Source organism: Panicum virgatum, chromosome 6K (genome assembly GCF_016808335.1).
Source record: "Panicum virgatum strain AP13 chromosome 6K, P.virgatum_v5, whole genome shotgun sequence".
NCBI classification, from domain to species: Eukaryota; Viridiplantae; Streptophyta; class Magnoliopsida; order Poales; family Poaceae; genus Panicum; species Panicum virgatum.
Genome location: NC_053141.1, coordinates 23,056,912 through 23,078,631, shown reverse-complemented (window position 1 = coordinate 23,078,631; position 21,720 = coordinate 23,056,912). Strand labels below are relative to the sequence as shown.

At 48.0% G+C, this 21,720-nt stretch overlaps 1 protein-coding gene, 1 long non-coding RNA gene and 1 pseudogene across 3 annotated transcripts; 1 reads left to right on the top strand and 2 right to left on the bottom strand.

Moving 5' to 3' along the window:
* Positions 1-1,640: 1,640 nt before the first annotated feature.
* LOC120712054 lies at positions 1,641-4,168 on the bottom strand. Of its 2 annotated transcripts, XR_005690643.1 has the most exons (3): positions 3,950-4,168; positions 3,027-3,062; positions 1,641-1,949 (listed from the first exon to the last, which is right to left on the bottom strand). It is a non-coding gene; the product is annotated as an uncharacterized LOC120712054 (long non-coding RNA). The 2 variants fall into 2 exon arrangements; XR_005690642.1 differs by having other exon boundaries at positions 1,641-3,062.
* Positions 4,169-5,846: 1,678 nt separating this feature from the next.
* On the bottom strand, positions 5,847-9,912 carry LOC120713338 (annotated as a pseudogene).
* Positions 9,913-14,247: 4,335 nt separating this feature from the next.
* LOC120713337 (exopolygalacturonase-like) lies at positions 14,248-15,697 on the top strand. Its single transcript, XM_039999320.1, has 3 exons — positions 14,248-14,663; positions 14,770-15,288; positions 15,479-15,697. Exons 1-3 carry the CDS (start codon positions 14,286-14,288, stop codon positions 15,695-15,697), a joined length of 1,116 nt encoding a protein of 371 aa, XP_039855254.1. The 5' UTR covers positions 14,248-14,285.
* Positions 15,698-21,720: the final 6,023 nt, after the last annotated feature.

Genomic DNA, 21,720 nt, shown 5'->3' with positions numbered 1-21,720 from the left:
CAGTAGATAATGATATCCGTGATCTAAAGAGAGCACTAATGATATGGAGGTATTATAAGATGACCGGATAATTAAGTAGAATGAGTGATTTTTTTTTGTCGTAGGCGATTTTGGTGAATACTCCTAGGCATTTTATTTGGTTTATTAATGTCTTTTTTTTAGTTTAGCATAGGCCATCTTTTGTTCATTTATAATATAGCTTTAAAATATAGACATATTGATCTTGTTTTGTTGATAAAAATATAAGAATTGCAATGGTGAAATGGATCCTAAATCCAATATATTATTTAGAAAATATAAGCATTTTTTTGTTGATAAAATATAAGCATTTGAAGATGATTCAATCTCTTTTTTCATGCGTTCACACTTATTCCATGGAAGCATGCAACTCTCTGCTCTGTGGTAAAAGTAGAAAACACTTTATTCCCTGGAAGCATGCAACTCTATCCTCTGCAAGGGCGGAGCTTCATTGGGGTCAAGGGGGGCCTTGGCCTCCCGGCCAATGAAAATTCCCACTTTGTCTGAAATTCAAGATCAAGCTCCACCACTGATGCTCTGTGCCTAAAAGTAGAAAAGGTAATATCTATGACAGCAATACATTCGAATAGATATGCCGGAAATAAAGTGTGGCCGTACATTAGCTAGGTCGGTCCAATAGAAGGGCAAAATTACGGTGCTACTGCTACATTTCTTTCAATAGATAAGACCGACCCATAGAGGGGCCCATCGGTATCCCACCTTGGTGGTCTGGGCCGCGCCCCAACGTGCACGCAGCTGGGTTCGAGCATGGGCGGGTGCGCTCCACACCGGGGAACCACACCAAGCGAGCTATGCTCTATTGCTCTGCCTTGTTGTTATTGCTGGTAGATTACATTGCATTTTCCAAACATGGATCTTTAATTTGCTTGTGCCAGTCGGCAAGGTTTCCACTTATCCCATCGATGGTGGAGGAACAATTCGACACGTCGAAAAGTACCAAGATGGGTTCGATTCCTCCAATCCGAAGCAAGCAGCCAAGCAAATCATCGTAGAAAGATACCTTCCCAGCACTGCTGCGATTACCCGTCTGTCAAGTCAAGCAAATATGGCCTGCTTAGTCTCTGCTGTGAGAAAGAGGGTGTTGCTAATGACATTTGGCCGGAACGAAATACCCGTTTCTCGTGCTAGCTGCAAATCTGAATGTACATTGCTTCAGTCAAATTTTCTTTTCATGTCAGTCAAGTTCAGTTGATCCGAATGTTAAAAAAATCATAGTACAATTTTTTCGAGTACCATGCAGACATCTTGTGGAGGCAATGAGGCACTGTTTGTTAAAGACTCAAGGCCCATATTTCCAATAATACCTCTTCCGTCCAAAACTATTAGTCGTTTTAGCTTTTTTAGATAGATCGAATTTGCTATGCGTCTAAATATAATATATATTTAGATGTATAATAAAAATTATATTTAAAAAAACTAAAATAACTAATAATTTCGAATGGAGGAAGTAGTACTTTTCCGTCTCTAGTTTAGCGTGCTCCCCTTCTGCAAGCAAAACAGATGTCGAATCTGTCGAAGGCCCATAGTTGTTACAGCCTTACAGGCCTTTCTGCCAAACAAATAACATCAACAGATTCCCCAACGAAGGCAGGGGAAGGGGAAAAAAAAGAGCTGAACCATTGTATCCAATAGTTGTCTAGTCCATCTATGGAAGTGTTGGCAATTGAGTAATGAACATACATGCATTATCATCTACATTGAGGCATGGTATTTGGACAATTGAAACTTTAGCAACCAATCCTCCATGTGAATGGTCTACTAATTAACTGATGCAGAAAAGAACCTCGACCTTGCAGTGACTGACAATAGTGTTAGAATTAACAGATAGAAAAATGGACTCAATAATCATAACTAATATCTACTTGCCCATCTTCTTTTTACTGGTGCATTGAGGAATGAATCTTCAAGATCTAAAAGATAAGAACAGATTGGTTTTGCGATCAACAAAAACAATTCATGGAAAACAAATAGTTAGAAGACATCTATGAGCTAGATAAAATATGGGAAAGAATGTCAATCTAAAACTGTACAGAAGATACTAATAAGCACAAAGGATGCATACACTAACTTATCCTTGTTTCATGCATCCCTAAAAAATATAGGTTCACTCCAATGGAGAGGATATTAAGTTAAAAACTAGAAAGTGTCCTCAGGAAAATTATAATGGTGAAACTATATACAAGAATTGGCAATACCAGAACTAATGCATTGCTTTCAAAATAAATCAGAAATTAGAAGCTAACATTAGCATCCATGCTAGTAAAATTAGACGTTCACAAAGGACAAAAAATCATACTTGTATTGACATTCGAGTACTTTCATAGTACTGCCTGAATATAGTATGAAGTGCAAATTTCAGCCTACTGTCAACAAAATGGCATCAAAGAATTCTACGTCCAACAGACTTATTCAGTAAATTATATCCAAATAATAACAAATTACATATCGAGATCAAGGTGTAAATCTAGCAAAAATCATTAGTGATTTTGCCTTAAACTATCTAAAGTGACGGCCCATTCTAATTAACAATCCATCAGAGATGACAAAAAATACGTCAACAAAAAAGCCTTCGGAGATGACAACAAATATTGTGCCATGTACTCTACATGTGCAGGTTTTTTTTTACAAGATGTGGCCTTCTGATTTAACTCACATGACCTCACACATAATGCAACATGTAGCTTTAGGATTCAACACACATGATCTCACATGTATGCCCAGGTTCTAACTACAATATCTCACTGTCTAAAATTTCAAGATGTTGAATTTCTTGTTGGTAAGTAAAATAAGAGGAATTGAAATCTCAAATACCCAGACATAAAGTTTCTGCAACTTTGAGTTGCTGTCCTAGTGATGCACAAGCCAATTCAAAAGAATGCTGGCCCCTCCCTCCCTACAGAATTTTTTTTTACAAAATCCTAAGCTAACAGTCTACAAATAGCATCCAGTAGAACACAAACAGAAAAAAAGGAAAATATAACACACACCTGATTAGCCACACCCTTGGTTATTCAACTCTTTGGCTGCAAAATGAAAAAAAAAGAAACCACACACCTTTCTGAGCACATTTCACATAAAAAAGGCACAAAAGTAGTTAAAGATAACCAAAAAGATATTAAGAATTACACTTGATGAGTTAGCAAGTTACACCACATGGCATCACATGTATTAGCAAGTTAATAGTTAAGTAGTAGCAAGCGGTATGTGTGGAGGAGACCTATGAACATATCAGAACTTATAAGGGATTGCAGACCACAGAAAAAAATAACAAAATGCTTTTTGCTGTAGTTGAGGCCATGAACTATATGGAGCTAAGTAAATATAAACATATAACATATACACCATAGTTTTTAGAAGACTATTTGTTTGACATACTAGATTTTACTCAACAGTATGGGCGTGATTGAATAAGATAAATTGAATCAATAATGATATTATTGCAACATCAGTGGTGTCTGACACACATGGCAAACTTCAAAATTGAGATAGTTCTCCAGGGATGATTTGTTGCCAAGTATTACAGACCAATTGCAATCATTACGCTAAATTGAGACCTGTATGCCTGAAACTCTAATCAATTTCGAATATCAAAATCTAAATGCCATAGGCCACACATCTCACTCCAACTACAAGCCCGTACATCAGCAAATCGCTAAATTGAGACCTGTATGCCTGAAACCCTAACCAATTTCAAATCCCAAAATTCAAACCCCATAGACCACACATCTCAGTCCAAATACAAACCCATACATCATCAAATTGTTAAATTGAGACCTGTATGCCTGAAACCCTAACAAATTTTGAATCCAATCCAAACCCCATAGGCCATCGCCATACATCTCAGTCCAACTACAAGCCTCTACAGAGGAACTACACATCCAGGGGGGGCTGCAAATTGACGCTGCCACACCTTCGCATCTCGCTGCTCACAGGTAGGGTCGCCTCCCGTCGACGCCTTGGCCTGCCCCCTTCTCCCGAGAGGAAGGGCATCAGCACCTGCGCTGCTGGGGAGCGGTGGCGCCTTGGTCCGATCCAGCCCAGCGAGAGAGAGGCGTTGACTGCTGAGTGGTGAGGGAAAGAAATGAGAATGTGTAAGAGAGAAAATAGACGGATCTATTTTGCACAGTGAAGACATGGGCGCCACATAAGGCGGGGCGGGCCCGATAGTGCTGGTTGTATTAGGGAAAAGCGGGCCCAATATCTCTTACACATGAAACCGTCTCCTGCGTCCAATGCTGAACGGATGGCTGAGATCATCGACTGATGCAAATGCAACATGTAAGTCACCTTAAAAGGAGTAAATCTGTATTTTTTATTCTGTATGTCCCGGAGAAACATGGAGGAAGAGGTAAATCTGAGTAGAGGGGTAGCAAAGTCTCTCTGCCCATAGCAAGGCAATAGTGGCTAGTTTGGTTGACAGTCAATTTTGCTGTAAATCGTTGTCGATCTAGCTGCACTTATGTCACAGAAAGATTAGCCACCTGAATGTAGTTAGGGAAAAATAGCCTTTAACAAGTGGGCCAAATGGTTAAGAAGTTAGGTTGACTGGGTCGTGATAGCAACGAAAACTAACTTCAAGCTGCTATGGTTAAAGGCAGTCATCTTGTGTATAAACCTGCTAATAAAACTAAAGGTTTGCAAGCTGCCAGTGGTGACCTGCTGTCGGCTCCTTTACCTGTGGCCAGCACATGCCAGATTGCCAGTCAGCAAGAGCAGCCCAGCCTGAACTTTTGATTTTGAAGCACCAAAGCTCACTCTGACAAAATGTTCAGACTGTACTTGCAACAACACTATCAGTGAGACGGTAACAACATTCAGGCCAACAGTTTTTCTACTTGGGCAATATGTAGGGAACACTGAAGATGATGGAGTCAGTCAGGTATGAGATGAACAGATACCCTTTTTCCTGGCCATTGCCATTGCCATTGCTACCCGGACTGATGGTTGACCCAACAGCCATGCAGAATGTTTTACAACATGAATCACTGACAATACAATCCCCTTCCCTGGGTAGGTTTGAACCTGCAATCAGTGACCAATCGGACTGCTATCTCTCTGCTCAAATTGCTACCATATCAGCTACATGAATATGCAGGTTAGGGCACCCGCAGTAGTATAGAGAGCATGTTCTCTATAACATCAGCCACATCACTTATAGAAAGCATGGTAGATTAGTCTCCCAACAGATTTACTTTAACATTTATTGCAAAATTTTGGTGGGACCTACAAATGGAATTTTTTAATCCCATTCCTTCCGTCTCTCCTCTAAGACCTCCTCCAATGGTAAGAGTCAGCAAGTATCTATAAGCAACTAATTTTAGAGCCAGTAGGTAGGTCTAAACCAGTATTGAATATCGTGCAGTGAGAGAGAAGTATATTGAAAAACGTTATAGATTAACTGCTAACTTCTCGCTAGCTATTCACTTTTCATACTGTTCATGAAATAAAAAACTATTTTTGCTTGCTTTAAGCTACCCGTTTGGAGGAGGCCTAAGGACTCCTCCAACGGCCGGCGACGTCGCCGGCTAAACCATTTTTCTAATCAATGAACATTGCCAGGGACCTCTCGCTAGCGACGCGTTCCTCGCCCAGCGACAAGCCGACCCGAGGTCTGCTTACAACTGTGCCGCCCTAGCGACATCGCCCGCACTGGATGTAACCGATGGAGGAGGCCTAAGCACTACACGGCAAGATGGTCCATTTGCATGGAAGTTTGTGTATCGACTCTCGCTATGTTAAGCAACATATTTTTCTCTCTCCTAGTTTCTCTTTACCCAAATGCTGACATGGAGCCCTTGTAGAGGCTGCTACTCTGATCTTATCCCCCAAACCCAACAATTATCATGTTGCTCCGAGCCATTGAAGTCTTAGTAGAGCCTCTCCCCCTTGGAGATGTCCCTTTTGGCCAGCAGCAGCACCCGGCACTCACTGGCGACGTCGAAGCAAGCGCACGCACTTGAGGTTCTGCTTCTTCCTCCCATCTGGCATGCGGTTGATGATGCCGTTGATGAAGCGCACGACGTTGCTGCGCCGGTCGGGGCAGATGATGAGGCTGCGGAACGGTGCCGACGCCGGGAGCAGGGCCATCATGCTGTCGCCATCGTCGTGCTCCCGGTTCCGTAGGTAGTCCACATCGCCAACGTACTCAGTGATGATGATCAGGTCCCAGATGAACCGGTCCGGTCCGCCTCCACCGTGAAACACTCCACGGGGTCGTACACCATCAGCAGGGGCGGGCATTCCCCCCGCTCCATCACCCGCTAGCGTCTCCACCTCCTCCTTTGGCAGCACCTGGTGGGGAGGAGAGATCCAGATCGATTCAGCGACGAGGCAATGGCGGTCGGGGCTTGAGGTCGACGGTAACAAGAAAAAAGAAGAAAGGGAATTGGCACCTGCATCCCTCCGGCCTCGAGGACGGCGCGGTTGGCGGAGCGCGGCGCCATGCCGGGCTGGTAGGTGAGGTGGTTGCTGAAGACGGCGCTGGTGGCCGTGAGCGCAGTGGAGAGCGAGGCCATCTGGCGGAGCCGCTGCGCGGGGTCCTCTCTGGGGTTGAAGGGCAGCAGCTTCCTCTTCTTCTTGGACACCAGACAACACTGGACTCAGCTAAAACAAATCATTCAAGGGAGATGAGATAACAATATAGCAGCCAAAGCAGGTAAGAGATGAAGGGTTAGATACAGTTGGCTGATCTTTGGCGATCAAATGCAACATACTAGTATGCTACAAAACCTTGCTGGAGACTTCCAAGTTATTACTGGATCATGCAACACAAATAGTCATTTTTCTAAATATTTATAATTAAGCAGCATTAACCACTGCACAATCTAGAGTACTCAAAACATGCCTCAAAACCACAAATCATCACTCATATGTACTATATCATTGTTGAAAAACTAAATTATATGGATTTCTTGGCATGTTTAAAAACAAGCAATTTTGTTGACAGCATAATCCCTATAATACGAACTGCACTCTACCCTGTTCAATTTGTCTTGGGAGCCTCAGCATCTAATGGCAGCCCCGAACTCGAAACTGGAACAAGGCAAGACAACGGCTTCCACTGATAGACCAACAATCCCATATATTCAAAAAACCTGCTGGTTGAATATGAAAGGGTAAATTACATATCCACATAATATGCAAAGTAGTATAGCAAGACAGAGAAAAAAACCATACGGCTGAAGAAGGTTAAAACAATAGCTACTACTTATTTAGCGAGGCAAATACACATACCACTGCCCCTTATTTTTGATTTGATGCAATCTATAATAATAGTAAGTTAAAGCAATATGGCCATCTCTTTTCTGAACTATTTCTTAGTATAAATATCAAATATGAGATCTATTCAGAACATCCAGCATCTTAAGATCTAGTTCTTTTTTAAATCAAGGTCATGTACTGCATCCTTAACTATGTATTTGACACACCACTGTTCCATTAGCTGGAACACATTTGAAACACATGCACCTAACGATACACTGTCAAGATTTATTCAATGTTTGATTTTGGATTTTCAAATGGCTAACAAATAACAACCATAATGAATTTTGTGCGTAATAAAAAAATACACACCAAAATCTTTAGCTGTAAAGTCACCAGAAAACAGAAAACATAAGTGCTCCAAACACACAGGCAATTATAGAAGGATTATTTTGAGATTGTTGTGCTAATAGTTATCAAAATAAGGAAATATAGCAACTGAAGGATTAATGAGTCCAAATAACTAAGAATTGGAGCCTTGTTGATTGACTCCAAGCTATTTATAGAACAAACCGTTTCAAACATGTCAATAGCAAGGTGTTTCCTGCACTTACCATAATAGTGTTGCACATGAGAAGACCAAAATTAAAGAACCAATTACCCAAATCAGTAAGTGATTAATGACCTAAAAAGATCATGGTCCTTGAAGGGATTCATGTACATGGTCACTCTTTGTGCCATTTTTGACATGGCCCTGAGCGCCGAGTTCTCGTCGTTCTTCTTCTTATTGCCGCTTACTGTTTATTAGAAATATAATTATGATGCAGTGGGATAGGTCAAAACTCACTGTTTCTTATGAGTTTAATTCTTTGATCTACAAAAGAAAACAAACTCTGTTTTAGTGAAAGTTAGAGAATCATACCGAGGTGTATAAATTCACATAGATTGGAACAATTTACAGTAAATATCATTGACTGCTTTAAGTCATGCAGCATCTTTGCAGTCTCTGGATTCCTATTTTGCCCAATGCTGTTCCTGTCAACTCTAAACCATACAGGTATTCTCCTTTACACAAAGATGAAATTGAGAGGCAAGTTAAAGAGTTACTTGCTGTTGGCCTGATTACACCCAGTACTAGTCCATATGCATCCCCTGTGTTGTTAGTCCAAAAAAAGGATGGTAGTTGGCGGTTTTGTGTAGACTATAGAAGGCTTAATGATATTACTATTAAGAATAGATTTCCTATGCCCCTAGTGGATGAAATTTTGGATGAGTTGGCTGGCACCTGTTATTTTTCCAAGCTTGATATGAGGTCTGGGTATCATCAAGTGAGGATGAAGAGGGGGGAGGAGCACAAGACAGCATTCAAAACCCACCATGGACATTTTGAATTCAGGGTTATGCCTTTTGGCCTCACCAATGCGCCAGCCACATTTCAGTGTTTCATAAATGACATACTAAGCCCATTTCTGCGGAAGTTTGTATTGGTATTCTTAGATGACATCTTGGTATATAGTCCTACACTAGAGGATCATGTGCTGCATCTCAAACAAGTACTGTCCAAGCTCAGAGAGCACCAGTTGTTTATGAAGAGTAGCAAATGTTCTTTTGCCCAACATCAGTTAGAGTACCTGGGGCACATTATTTCTGACAAAGGAGTTTCCACAGATCCTACCAAAACAGCTGCTATGCTCAGTTGGCCCACCCCTTCCAATGTCACTGAGTTGAGGGGTTTCTGGGTTTAACATGGTACTATAGAAAATTTGTGAAGCACTATGGCTTAATTGCTAAACCACTCACTCAGTTACTCAAGAAGAAGCAATTCTGCTGGTCTTCTGAAGCTCAACATGCTTTTGACAGTCTCAAGCATGCCATGTCCACTACTCCAGTGCTGACACTACCCGATTTCAATATCCCTTTTGTGGTGGAGACTGATGCATCTGAAGTAGGTGTTGGTGCAGTGCTTATGCAGAAAGATCAGCCAGTGGCTTTCCTCAGTAAAGCTCTAGGACCAGCTCATCAAAAACTATTTATCTATGAAAAGGAATTCTTAGCCTTAATTATGGCTGTTGAAAAATGGAGACCCTATCTTCAAAGGCAAGAATTTCTGATTCGTACAGATCATAAGAGTCTCTCCTACCTTTGTGAACAGAATCTCCATTTAGATATGCAAAGAAAGGCTATGACAAGGCTGATGGGATTGCAGTTTAAGGTAGTTTATCGAAAAGGAAAGGAGAATGTGGCAGCAGATGCATTGTCCAGAGTGGGTCACTTGTTATCATTACAAGCTGTTTCCGAAGCCCAGCCTATTTGGGTACAGGAGGTCCTTAATTCTTATGCTACAGATCCCAAGGCACAAGCTCTTCTAACTCGACTGACCATTCATAGTCCTGATGAAGAGGGGTACAGTCTGGAACAAGGCTTGATTAAGTACAAATCCAAGGTCTGGATTGCCAGTAACTCAGCCTTGCAAACCAAGTTGATAGCAGCTTTGCATTCCACAGCCATTGGAGGCCATTCCGGGGGTCAGGCCACTTATCACCGTCTGAAGCAACTCTTCCACTGGAAAGGTATGAAAAGTCAAGTCATAGAATATGTCAAGCAATGTCAGATCTGTCAACAGGCCAAGCATGAACTGATTCATCTTGTTGGTCTTTTACAACCCTTACCCATCCCTCAAGGGGCATGGAGAGATTGGTCCATGGATTTCATTGAGGGTCTTCCTATGTCAGCTGGTAGCAACACTATCCTGGTGGTAGTAGACAGGTTTACTAAATATAGTCATTTTCTTCCTCTCAAGCATCCTTTCACAACTCAGATTGTTGCTAGGGTCGTTCTGGACAATGTGGTTAAGCTCCATGGTTTCCCAAAAACGATAGTCTCGGATCGGGATAAGATTTTCACCAGCACTTTCTGGCGTGCTTTGTTCTCCCTGGTGGACACTAAATTGCAGATGAGTTCGGCGTACCACCCTCAAACTGACGGCCAAACGGAGCGGGTCAATCAATGCTTGGAGATGTACTTGCGTTGTGCAGTCCGTGACATGCCTCAACAGTGGAGATCCTGGCTTTCTTTAGCTGAATTGTGGTACAATTCTACCTATCACTCTGCCCTGGGGTGTTCACCTTTCAAGGCTCTTTATGGGTATGAGGCCGAGTTGGGTACTATGCTGCCTGTTTCTACTGATTCCTCATCACCAGCTGCTGAGTTACTACACCAGCGGGAGACACAACTAGCTACTCTTAAAACTCACTTGGCTGCAGCTCAAAACCGGATGAAACTTCAAGCCGATCGGTCTCGCTCTGACCGGCATTTTCAGGTTGGAGAACGAGTGCTACTGAAACTCCAACCATATGTGCAACAGTCGGTGGTCAGTCATCCTTACCCCAAGTTGGCGTATAAGTTCTTTGGTCCTTTTACAATTACTGAGAAGATTGGTGCTGCAGCATATCGTCTTAACTTGCCTGCTCACAGTTTAATCCACCCGGTGTTCCATGTTTCATAGCTTAAACCTTTTACTCCTAATTTTGCTCCTGTATACACTGACTTACCTAAGTTAGTGGATCTCAGCATTCAGGACCTGCAGCCGGAACGTGTGCTGGATCGTCGCCTAGTCAAGAAGGGCAACCAGGCTGTGCCACAGGTTCTTGTCAAGTGGAGTCATGTGCCCGAAGCTTCTGCTACTTGGGAAGATCTGTACGTCATCAAGGCACGTTTTCCTGATGCTGTTGCTTGGGCACAAGCAACTTCTTCGACCGGGGGAGGTGTAACATCTACAGCGAAGGCGAGAATGGCACAAGGCGCCATCGACGTGTGACCTGATTAGCTTTTATCGTTTTCATTATTGTAACCTGTGGACCCGTGATGTCGGTGTCTGATGCTCGCGCTTATAGGCCGAGCGACTCTGTACCAGGGATATGATTCATCTTCTTGAGAAACAAGTTGTTGGGACTCAGGGCTAGCCGCCCATCCCCTCTACCCTCTCTGTGCCATTCTGGATCCTTTCAAGCCACGGCGCTCGGCGGCGGCCACGGGTCGTGACACGCCGGTTTGTACGTCGATCTCGGCCAGCTCCTCGTTGCCCGATGCCAAATCCATGTCCTCCTCCTCCAGGGCAACTGCACCAGCAATCGAGACCCACATGGGAAAGCGAAATCCAAACAGAAAGCAGGATTAGGCCCCGTCCCCTCAAGGTTCCAGCCAAACCGGATCGATGGGGCCGACGGCGGCAGCGGCGGCGGCGGCTGCGCGGGGATGGGGGCACGGGCCGAAGGGCGCGCGCTGGGGAAGCTGCCGTGGAGGGAGGCACCGCCGGGAAGGCCGGACTGGGGAAGCCGGCCGCACGCGCCTGCGCATCTGGAGTTGGGGGAGTCGCTCCGCATGCAGCAGGGCCTCCAGTGCTCTGGATGCGGTTGTGACGGCTGCCTCGATCTGAGGCTGACAGTGCAGCTTCTTCACGCCGCCCGTCGCTGGTGCCGACTTGCACGCCGTCTTCGTCGCCAGCTGCTTCCGCGGCGCCTTGCCGCCAGTCGACTTGCGCGCCGTCTGCTTCGTGCGACCATCGGAGGGGAGGGAGCGGCGGTGGCAGCGGCGTGGGCGGACGCAGGTCCAGGTGCGAGGGTGAACGCAGGGCCGACGGCGAATGCCCCGGATCGGAGCGGATCGTCTGGGAGGAGCCGGATCTGAGGCGAGGTCATGCGGCGGCGTGGGCTGGGAGACTGTGGGCGTGGGATTGGGGGTGGAGAGATGGAGGCCCTGTTTGTTTCCGTAGCACGAGTAGGGCACACGATTCTCGATAAAAAATCTTACAATGTATGGAGTACTAAACAAAGTTTATTTGCAAAACCTTTTCACTGATGGGTGTAATTTTTCACGACGAATCTAATGACAGTAATTAATCGATGATTGGCTACAGTGATACTACAGTAACCATCCTCTAATCATGTCAAAGGCCTCATTAGGTTTGTCTCGCGAAGTAGCGCAGGGTTGTGGAGTTAGTTTTGTAAATTGGCTTTATTTAGTAACCCTAATTATTAGTTAAAATTTTTGTGCTACATGTGCTACAAAGAACCAAACAGGACCGGAACCGTCGGAATGCCCAATGTTGGGAGGCGCAGGGCGAGACGTGGGTCGGAGGTGGGGTGCGCACGTCCGACGCCGAGCGAACCGGAGGAACGACGGTTTTTGCCGATCGACGGAAAACCACGCGACGCACGTCTGGCGTCCGCAACCGCACGACGATCGTGGGGGCGAACTGAAGACGTAGTGGACGAAAGGCGTTTTTGACAAAAAACAGTGACCTCCCATCTTTTTTTAGTTGTAGAAATTGTAGAGATATAGATATAGATTGTTGTTCATAAATTGTTATTCATAGACAGTGAACGTTCGTGTGCCGTGGAGGAGGGGGAGGGTCGAGGGAGAGGGAGGTTTGGGGGTGATCGAATTTGACCGTGATTCAGTGAGTAGTGGGGTGGGCAATGGATAGACCACCGATGGCCTCGGTGTCGGTCGGAGAGTGCAGCACGCGCGCACATTCAGATCGAATTTGCCTTCGTTCTCGGCGGTTGTTCGATGGATCGACGCCTCCCCGCACGCTCGGTCGTCTCTGCCTCCGCCCCCAGCAAAAGAAGCTCCTCCATGGATCCATGTGATCGTTTCATGGACGAAGAGCTAGTCCGACTCGCATAAGGGGTGGACTAAGACCCACCGACAATGACACAAGGCGGACCAAACCAAAAAATTAGGTGACCAAATTAAAAATTTAGGTGGAAACCTTACTCGCTTTAGAAATAGGTATAGATTGTTGTTCATAGACAGTAGATGTTCGTGCGCTGTGGAGGAGAGGGAGGGTCGAGGGAGGTTTGGGGGTGATCGAGTTTGACCGTGATTGAGTAGTGGGGTGAGCGATGGAGAGACCACCGATGGCCTCGGTGTCGGTCGGAGGGCGTAGCATGCATGCGCGCGCATGCAGATCCAATTTGCCTTCATTCTCGGCTGTTGCTCGATGGATCGACACCTCCCCCATGCTCGGTCGCCTCTGCCTCTGCCCCAGCAAAAGAAGCTCCTCCACGGAACCGCTGCGGGAAGAGCTCAAGTGCTCCAAATTTAGCCACCTCCCCGGGCCAAGACCCTCGGTTAAAATCCCCTCGCCGCCGCTCCAGTGTCACTTGCGAGTTGATCGGAGCGAGGCCCCCGCGGTTCCCGCTGGGTCTGCGAGCGGCGGCAATAAGTTCCTGCTGACGATCGACCTGCTGCTGGTTCGGAGGAGGAAGACGAAACGGATCGGAGGCAGGCAAGGCAGGCGAACAGACGGCGCGGAGGTGTCGCGGGCTGTTCGTCGATCTGCCGCGGCGCGCGGCGGGCGGAGGTCGAGAAGGTCGCCGATCGCGGGTTTATGCCGGCCCGTCGTCCCCGGAGGCGGCATCGTGCGTGTGCGTGAGCGAGCTGAGGGAGACTACCCGGCTAACTAGGACGTACATCATGGAGGCGCGGTTGGCCCTCGTCGTCGTCGCGCTCCTCGCGTCCGCGCCCGCCGGCGGGGCGAACATCTTCAACGCCAAGAACTACGGCGCCAAGGGCAACGGCGTCGTTGACGACAGCAAGGTCGTAGGCCGTTGGTTGGTTTCTTAGGCCTCATTTAGATGCAGCCGTAAACTTTTTGAAACAGAATCTTTTCATATTTGAAGTATTAAATATAGACTACTCACAAAACTAATTACAGAACTTGTTTGTAAACTACGAGACGAATTTATTAAGACTAAGTAATCCATCATTAGCGCATATTTACTGTATCCATTTAGTGTCTAATCATGCTCTAATTAGGCTCATTAGATTTGTCTCGTAATTTACAAGCAAACTATGCAATTAGTTTTTTGTTTTGTCTAGATTTTGTACTCCATGCATGTAAGATTCTCATTCGATGTAATAGTTTTGAAATTTTGAATTTTGCATCTAAACAAGGGGTTAATTTTTCTTCCTTTCTGTCCTCCGGTTCCGCGCGGCTCTGATCCGTCGGTGTCGGTGTGCTTGCAGCCTCTGATGACGACATGGAAGACGGCGTGCGGGACGGCCGGCGCCGTGACGGTGGTGGTGCCGGCGGGGATCTACCACATCGGCCCGGTGCAGTTCCACGGCCCCTGCAAGGCATCCACCATCACCTTCCAGCTGCAGGCAAGGCGTCGGTCAGAGATCATCCATCAGCTGCCTGCTGCCAGTCTTTACAACTTGGTCCGTCTGACATGGGATCGTCAGTGCAGGGCACGCTCAAGGCCGCGACGGACCTGAAGCAGTTCGGCAACGACTGGATCGAGTTCGGGTGGGTGAACGGGCTCACCGTCGCCGGCGGCACCATCGACGGCCAGGGCGCCGCGTCCTGGCCCTTCAACAAGTGCCCCGTCCGCAAGGACTGCAAAGTCCTGCCCACAGTGAGCAGCATCTTCTTCTTCTTCTTTTTCGTCGGCCGATCGGCCACTCTGCTTTATAATATATTAACACGACGTACGCCACGCCATGGATGGATCGACGCTGCAGAGCGTGCTGTTCGTCAACAACCAGAACACGGTTGTGAAGGACCTGACGTCGGTGAACCCCAAGTTCTTCCACATCGCGCTGCTGTCCTGCAAGAGCATCAAAATGTCGGGGCTCAAGATCAGCGCGCCGTCCAACAGCCCCAACACCGACGGCATCCACATCGAGCGCAGCGCCGGCGTGTACATCATGGACACGCACATCGCCACCGGCGACGACTGCATCTCCGTCGGCCAGGGCAACGACAACGTCGACGTGGCCCGCGTGCAGTGCGGCCCGGGCCACGGCATGAGCGTCGGAAGCCTGGGGCGCTACGCCGGCGAGGGCGACGTCACGCGGGTGCACATCCGGGACATGACCTTCACGGGCACCACGAACGGCGTCCGCATCAAGACGTGGGAGAACTCGCCGACCAAGAGCAACGCCGCGCACATGGTCTTCGAGAACCTCATCATGAACGACGTCCAGAGCCCCATCATCATCGACCAGAAGTACTGCCCCTACTACAACTGCGAGCACAAGGTACTATACTTATCGGACCTATCATAATGCCGTCGCCGTCGAATCCTGTCAATTGCATAACTACTGCTCCCTCCGTTCGAAATTATAGGTGGTTTGACTTTTTTGATCTTAAGTTTGATAACTCATTTTATTCAAAAATTTGTCCGGGGTGTCCAAACTATAGAAATGACTAACTAATGCTGCCTTGCAGTACGTGTCCGGGGTGACCATCAAGGACATCCAGTTCAAGAACATCAAGGGCACGGCGACGACGCCGGTGGCCGTGCTGCTCAGGTGCGGCGTGCCGTGCCAGGGCCTGGTGCTGCAGGACGTGAACCTCAGGTACAAGGGGCAGGGCACCGTGTCGGCCAAGTGCGAGAACGCCAAGGCCAAGTACGTCGGCGTGCAGCTACCCAAGCCCTGCCCTTAGGTGGCCGAGTGCGTGCCTGCGATAGGATTTTTTTTTTGAGATCAGTGTCACCCACTCTGGCGTACCTAGCTAGCGAGCTCCAATGTGCCGTGAAGTGAGCTTTCGATTCTTTGGTCGTGTTTTCTAGAAGATTTATCCCTTTCTTTTTTTGATGGTAACATCCCTTTCTTTTACAATTTGTTGCTTGTTTTTTCTTTTTCTGTTTCCTCATTATTAAATTAGCTGATTTTTGAGGTATAACAGAGCTGAGCTGCCAATTTCAGGCACATACTTGCTTATCAGTGAACTTGTGAATACTTGCCGTTGTTGTGTCAATGGTACTGACAGCTCAAGCAAAATCGAACCCAATTGGGAAATGGCTGCGACTTCTCTGTCGCGTATGAACAAGTGCCCATCTCTTAATCCATCACAACTGATGGTGTTGCTTACAAATCAGTGAATGTATGGAGTCTTATGTTATTCTGGTTTCCATGTTAGCCAGTCGGTGAATTTATAATTCTCTGAGATTTGTTTGGGCAGCAAGGTTTTAGATCCTAAGATTTTATTAAATTTGAACTGAGTTAATTTTTTTTCTTATTAGCAATCCACACCTTCAAACCTTAGGATCTAAAAAAAATCTCAGAGTATTATAAGAAAAAAGAGTATATTGCCATGGCACATTTTTTGCAATATATATCTGTCGTGGTGTGCAAACCCACAGCCGGGTGGCGTAATGCACCCGCCTAAGCCCAGAGGGTGAGTACTCGGGGGTTAGCTAGGGTTAGTTCGATCTCGGTGGAAGAACACGATAAACACAGCAGGTTTAGAGTGGTTCGGGCTGCCGAAGCGTAATACCCTACGTCCACTGAGTGTTGTATTGCTTGTGTCCGAGAGCTTGAGAGCCCGTGTGTGTCTCCTTTTTTCTGGCCTTAGCTGAGTCTGTGTGTATATGTGTTATAGCAGGCGTGCTCTCCCATTTATATGTCCAAGGGGAGCACGTACACTGAGCGGGGCCCCGACATGTGGACCCGGCGATATATTATAAACTACACTTTGGACTTCAATGCCTCAGATCCGGAGATCTTGTCGTCGGCTTCCGTGCGTAGCTTCTGACCAGGGATGGTCTTGAGCTGTCCTGTCAGAGTAGAGTCTAGCATCTGCAGCCGCGCGCCGAGGTCATGATGAAGCACCAAACTACTGACTCAGTCCACTGTAGCAGCGTGCACTGTTGCTCCAGTCAGTAGCTGGTCATCATGACTCGTCGCCCATGCGCGCGGCGCTGAGTCTTTAATGCTTGCCTTGGTAACTGACGAGCCGCCTCGGTAACTGGCGATCCACAGTGTGGACTGACAAAAGCTGCCCCGTGACCAGAGGCAGCAGAGCTCGCCTCAACCACTCGCACTTAATGCGGGTGGGTGACGGAGCTTCCAGCGGAAGGCTTGCGCCCGCGCCCGTGTCTGCGTGACACGTGGCGGCTCCGGATCCCTCCCGAGCAGCTAGCTGAGCCGAGAGCTCACGGGGGTCCGGATAGCATGTGGAGGTCCTGGACCCACCTGCATGGGTCCGGGTCCGCGGTCACAGGTGCTGAGCATTACCACCTCTGGGACACGTGTTAACACCGGACCCGTCCCCGAGTGGGAAGCGGGTCCGGGACCGTTGGTCCGGTGAGATGGAGTCGGACCCCAGGGGTCCGGCTGCTCAGCTACTTAGGGCGTAGTTACGAATAATTACGCGAGTCTTGGCATAGTAGGAGTGGGTACCCCAGCTGCAGGGTACCGATAGAGGCCCCCGGGCCCGCCTCGGGAGAGGCAACGAACTAGTAGGTAGGGCCACTACTTTGAGCAACTTGGCTGCTTCTGGCGCCCAGCAATGCGCGCCACAAGGGTCTTGTCCTGCGTCGTCCATCCTTTGGGTCACCTGCTGCATCATCATGTTTGAACCTGCACATGACTCAAGGTAGATGCTTAGTAGCGTGCCCACGGGTCCCAAATCCTGTTGGCTGTAATCCTTTGAGATAGACATCTAGGTTCAGTGAACGGAGCTCAAGGGGCCGGCCTTTAGGTTAAGAGAAAATCCGGACCTCCAGGTTCCAGTCCTAGGTACTACGGCACTCATTCACAGGAGGTGGTGCGTGCAGGCTTAGGGTACGGAACCAGGCTAAGCGGCTACACGGCTCCGGACCTCCCCGGAGAATGAGTGAGCTTCCCTGAACCTACAGGTTCCCAGGGGTCCGAACCCCTCTCTTCCATGAGGGGTCTCGAGCTAAGTCACTAACTAGCCAACTCAATTCGGACCACAATCACCGCACAAGAGTAAGAAGCCACGTGGGGGTTAGCGCAAACAAAATGCGTAGATTGAAATTGGAATATAACATCCTTAGAGGCGAACTGAGAATAAACTTTTCCTTTATAACTAGATGTACATGAGAAGTGCGATGTAAGCTAGAACACGGGTTTATGAGGCCGGAGCTGTCCGGACCTCCAGGCCCCCAGTCTTAGGTACTATAGTACTCGCCCTAGGGAGGTAGAGCATGCAGGCTAGGGTAAGGAACCAGGCTAAGCGGCTACACGGCTCCGGACCTCCCCGGAGGGTGAGTATGCTTCCCTGAACCTGGTTTGCAGAGGTCCGGACCCCTCCACGGGGAAGGCTCACCGGACTGGACCACACGGAAGTACTACCTAGTTACAAAGGAAAATGTTTTATTCCCTGATGGGCCTCTAAGGGTAGAACTTACAGAGATGTAGAGTCGGGGGTGCGACCGGAGTCAGCTTAACGTCGGAGAGAGCCACCAGAGTCGGCTTAGTGCGACCGGAGTGGGCTTTCAGCCGGAGCGGGCTTGGTGCGACCGGAGTTGTCTTTCCGCCGTAGCGGGCTTGGTGCGACCGGAGTCGGCTTTCCGCCGGAGCGGGCTTCCTCACATGAGTGAGGTATGCTGCGAGCTGGGATTTGTCGCTCCGCCGCTCGCAGCTTGTGAGGGGGCCTTTGACGGGCGCCCTGACACTCGCTGTTGTGCAGCGTGTGCCGCTGCTGACGGCGGCTGCTCCACGGGCACGGTTGCCCCCGGCGCAGGAAGACAAGAGGTGCGTGGCGTGGATGATGCCACACCCTCCGCCATCTCCACGGCATCGTCGTGGTGAGAGTGCTCCACCACACGTACCATGGAGACAAGGATGAGATGAACTAAAACTCGCTGACCCCCCTACCTGGCGCGCCAAATGTCGTGGTGTGGCAAACCACGCAGCCGGGTGGCGTAATGCACCCGCCTAAGCCCAGAGAGTGAGTACTCGGGGGTTAGCTAGGGTTAGTTCGATCTCGGTGGAAGAACAAGATGAACATAGCAGGTTTAGAGTGGTTCGGGCCGCCGAAGCGTAATACCCTACGTCCACTGAGTGTTGTATTGCTTGTGTCCGAGAGCTTGAGAGCCCGTGTGTGTCTCGTTTTTTTCTGGCCTTAGCTGAGTCTGTGTGTATGTGTGTTCTAGCGGGCGTGTTCTCCCTTTTATATGTCCAAAGGGAGCACGTACACTGAGCGGGGCCCCGACATGTGGACCCGGCGATATATTATAAATATTGGTACCCTGTAGCAGGGATACCCACTTCTACTGCAGCAAGGCAGGACCCGCGTAGTCATTCGTAACTACGCGGTAAAGGGCGAAGCAACTGGGGCCCATAGGACAGGCTCTTACCTCACCGGGCCGACGGCCCCGGATCCGCTCCCCGTTCTGGGACGGGTCCGGAGACGCCACGTGTCCCTGAGGAAGGGAAGCTCCAAGCCAGCCACCGAGATCCCGGACCTCTTATAGGGGTCCGGAACCTCCTCACGCCCGTCCGGACCTCCCACGCGCGTAGACCTAACATACTACCGGGGGGGGGGTCCGGAGCCACCACGTGTTCCGTGGGCACAGGCGCGAGTCTTCTGCTGGAAGAATCGCCCACCCACCGCATTCAATGCATGGGGTTGAGGCGTGCTCTGTCGCCGCGGCTCGCAGGGCAGACCTTGTCAGACCTCACTGTAGACCGCGATTTACCGAAGTACACAGTGCAGCCGCCTGCGCCGCACCCATGCAGAGCCGTCTGCCACATTAATTAGATACGACGGCACGACTCTATTTCATCATGTCTCCTACGCCGCAAGCTACGTAGCCCGTTCAGCTATGTGACAGGCGACGCCACTTGCTACGCCTGGCGCCGTCCCGACAAGACAGCACCTGGACACGCCAACAGGGGATTCCAGGAGCAGGCAAGGAAATCCAGGAGAGAGATCTCCTTCGCCTGCGACGCCATAATGTATGAGCAGTACGATATTTTGTACTACATCGATGGGCCCATCTGACGGAGACCCAACGGCCATGTATGCGCCTCCCTTGAGATATAAAAGGGAGGCGCTCGCTGTGCACAGGGGGTATGCTAGACTACACGCAGTCACATGCTGGACTCAGCTCCAACCCTTCAGTCTTGAGCAATACAACACACAGTGGACGTAGGGTATTACGCTCCGGCGGCCCGAACCACTGTAACCCGGCTGTGTTCATCGTGTTCTTGAGCAAGATCGAACTAGTCGCTAGCTAACCCCCGAGTTCTCACCCTCTGGGCTTAGGCGGGTGCATTCCGCCACCCGGCTGTGGTTTGCCACACCACGACATTTGGCGCGCCAGGTAGGGGGCTATAGCTGGTTTCGTGTAACACCCGGTTTATAAAAGGACATAAACCGAGCAATCATATACGTGCCAGGATCAAGTCACACGTATATACAACAGAATGAAAAGTATATCACAGCACATATCACGTAAAAAGATATAATAAGCGAGTATGAATGTTATTTATTACATTAATGACAAAATGTATGATACAGAGTATGCGGAAGCGTAATACATAAATGAAGCCTCTCGGAAGCTGGGCACCACAGGGATGTCGACTGGGAGACGAATGCCTAGAAGTCCTCGTAGTCCTGGTAGCGCTGAGCGAACTCCCTCGCGTTGGCAGGAACTAAGCAGCAGTAGAGTGTCCCCAAAAGAACAAGAGTAAAAAGTGTAGAGGAGGCAAGGGTGAGTACACAACTCGTACTCAACAAGTATAACACAAACTATGAGACTCTAGGTTGGCTGACTGACTGCATTAGCTTTTAAGTCTTGGCAAAATTTTATTAAAGTTATTTACTACAAGTTGATGAATTACCATAAACCCAGTTACATAGTAATTAATCAAAATTAATCATGTTACTACTGAGAACCAAACCGAACCAAGCCACCCGGGGAAACCTGCCTCGTCAAAGGAAGATAACCCCACTAATCAAAAGGAGGATCTGGGCTGCTCATGACCATGAGCACGGCTAGTATACCAGTTTTACACTCTGCAGAGGTTGCACATCTTTACCCACAAGTCGTGAGCTATGCCAGTTGTTCATCACACTTCCTTAGGTGAGATGACTAGCAAACTCACTACGAGGCCGTTACAAAGGACACGTTGGTAAGGTGTAACCGCTAAGGAATCAGGCTCCACAACGATGGTGACCACCTCGAGGGGTACACAGACCAAGCCTCGTAGCCTGGGGACCATTGAAGCTCACTACCCCTCCTGCCCCGTCGGTAAGTTACTCCCGAACCAAAATGACCTAATTAGTAAGCCAAGACCGTCCCATTCCAGTCTTGTGGTAGCGCTGTTGTCCCAGGTTGTCGCTCTATGAACCGGTCCTTATGGAGAGTGGCCAACCAGGCAGTAAGCACCGTGCTGGCCCCCTAAATCATGTTTCTAAAAAAACCAATTTTAACGAGACGTGAGCCCCTCAAACGGGCCACTCTCAGAATTAAGTTGCATATACCATAAAATTAAATTAATTAAAATGGACCAAGTGTGTTATAGCGCGGCACCTAGCACAACTAACCAAAATGCAACCCAAAGGATATATATATATATATATATATATATATATATATATATATATATATATATATATATATATATATATATATATAAAGGATATAAAGTGGCTAGGAAAGTCCTTATAGGCATACAGTATTAAAATGCAGTATGAAAATGTATTTAAAA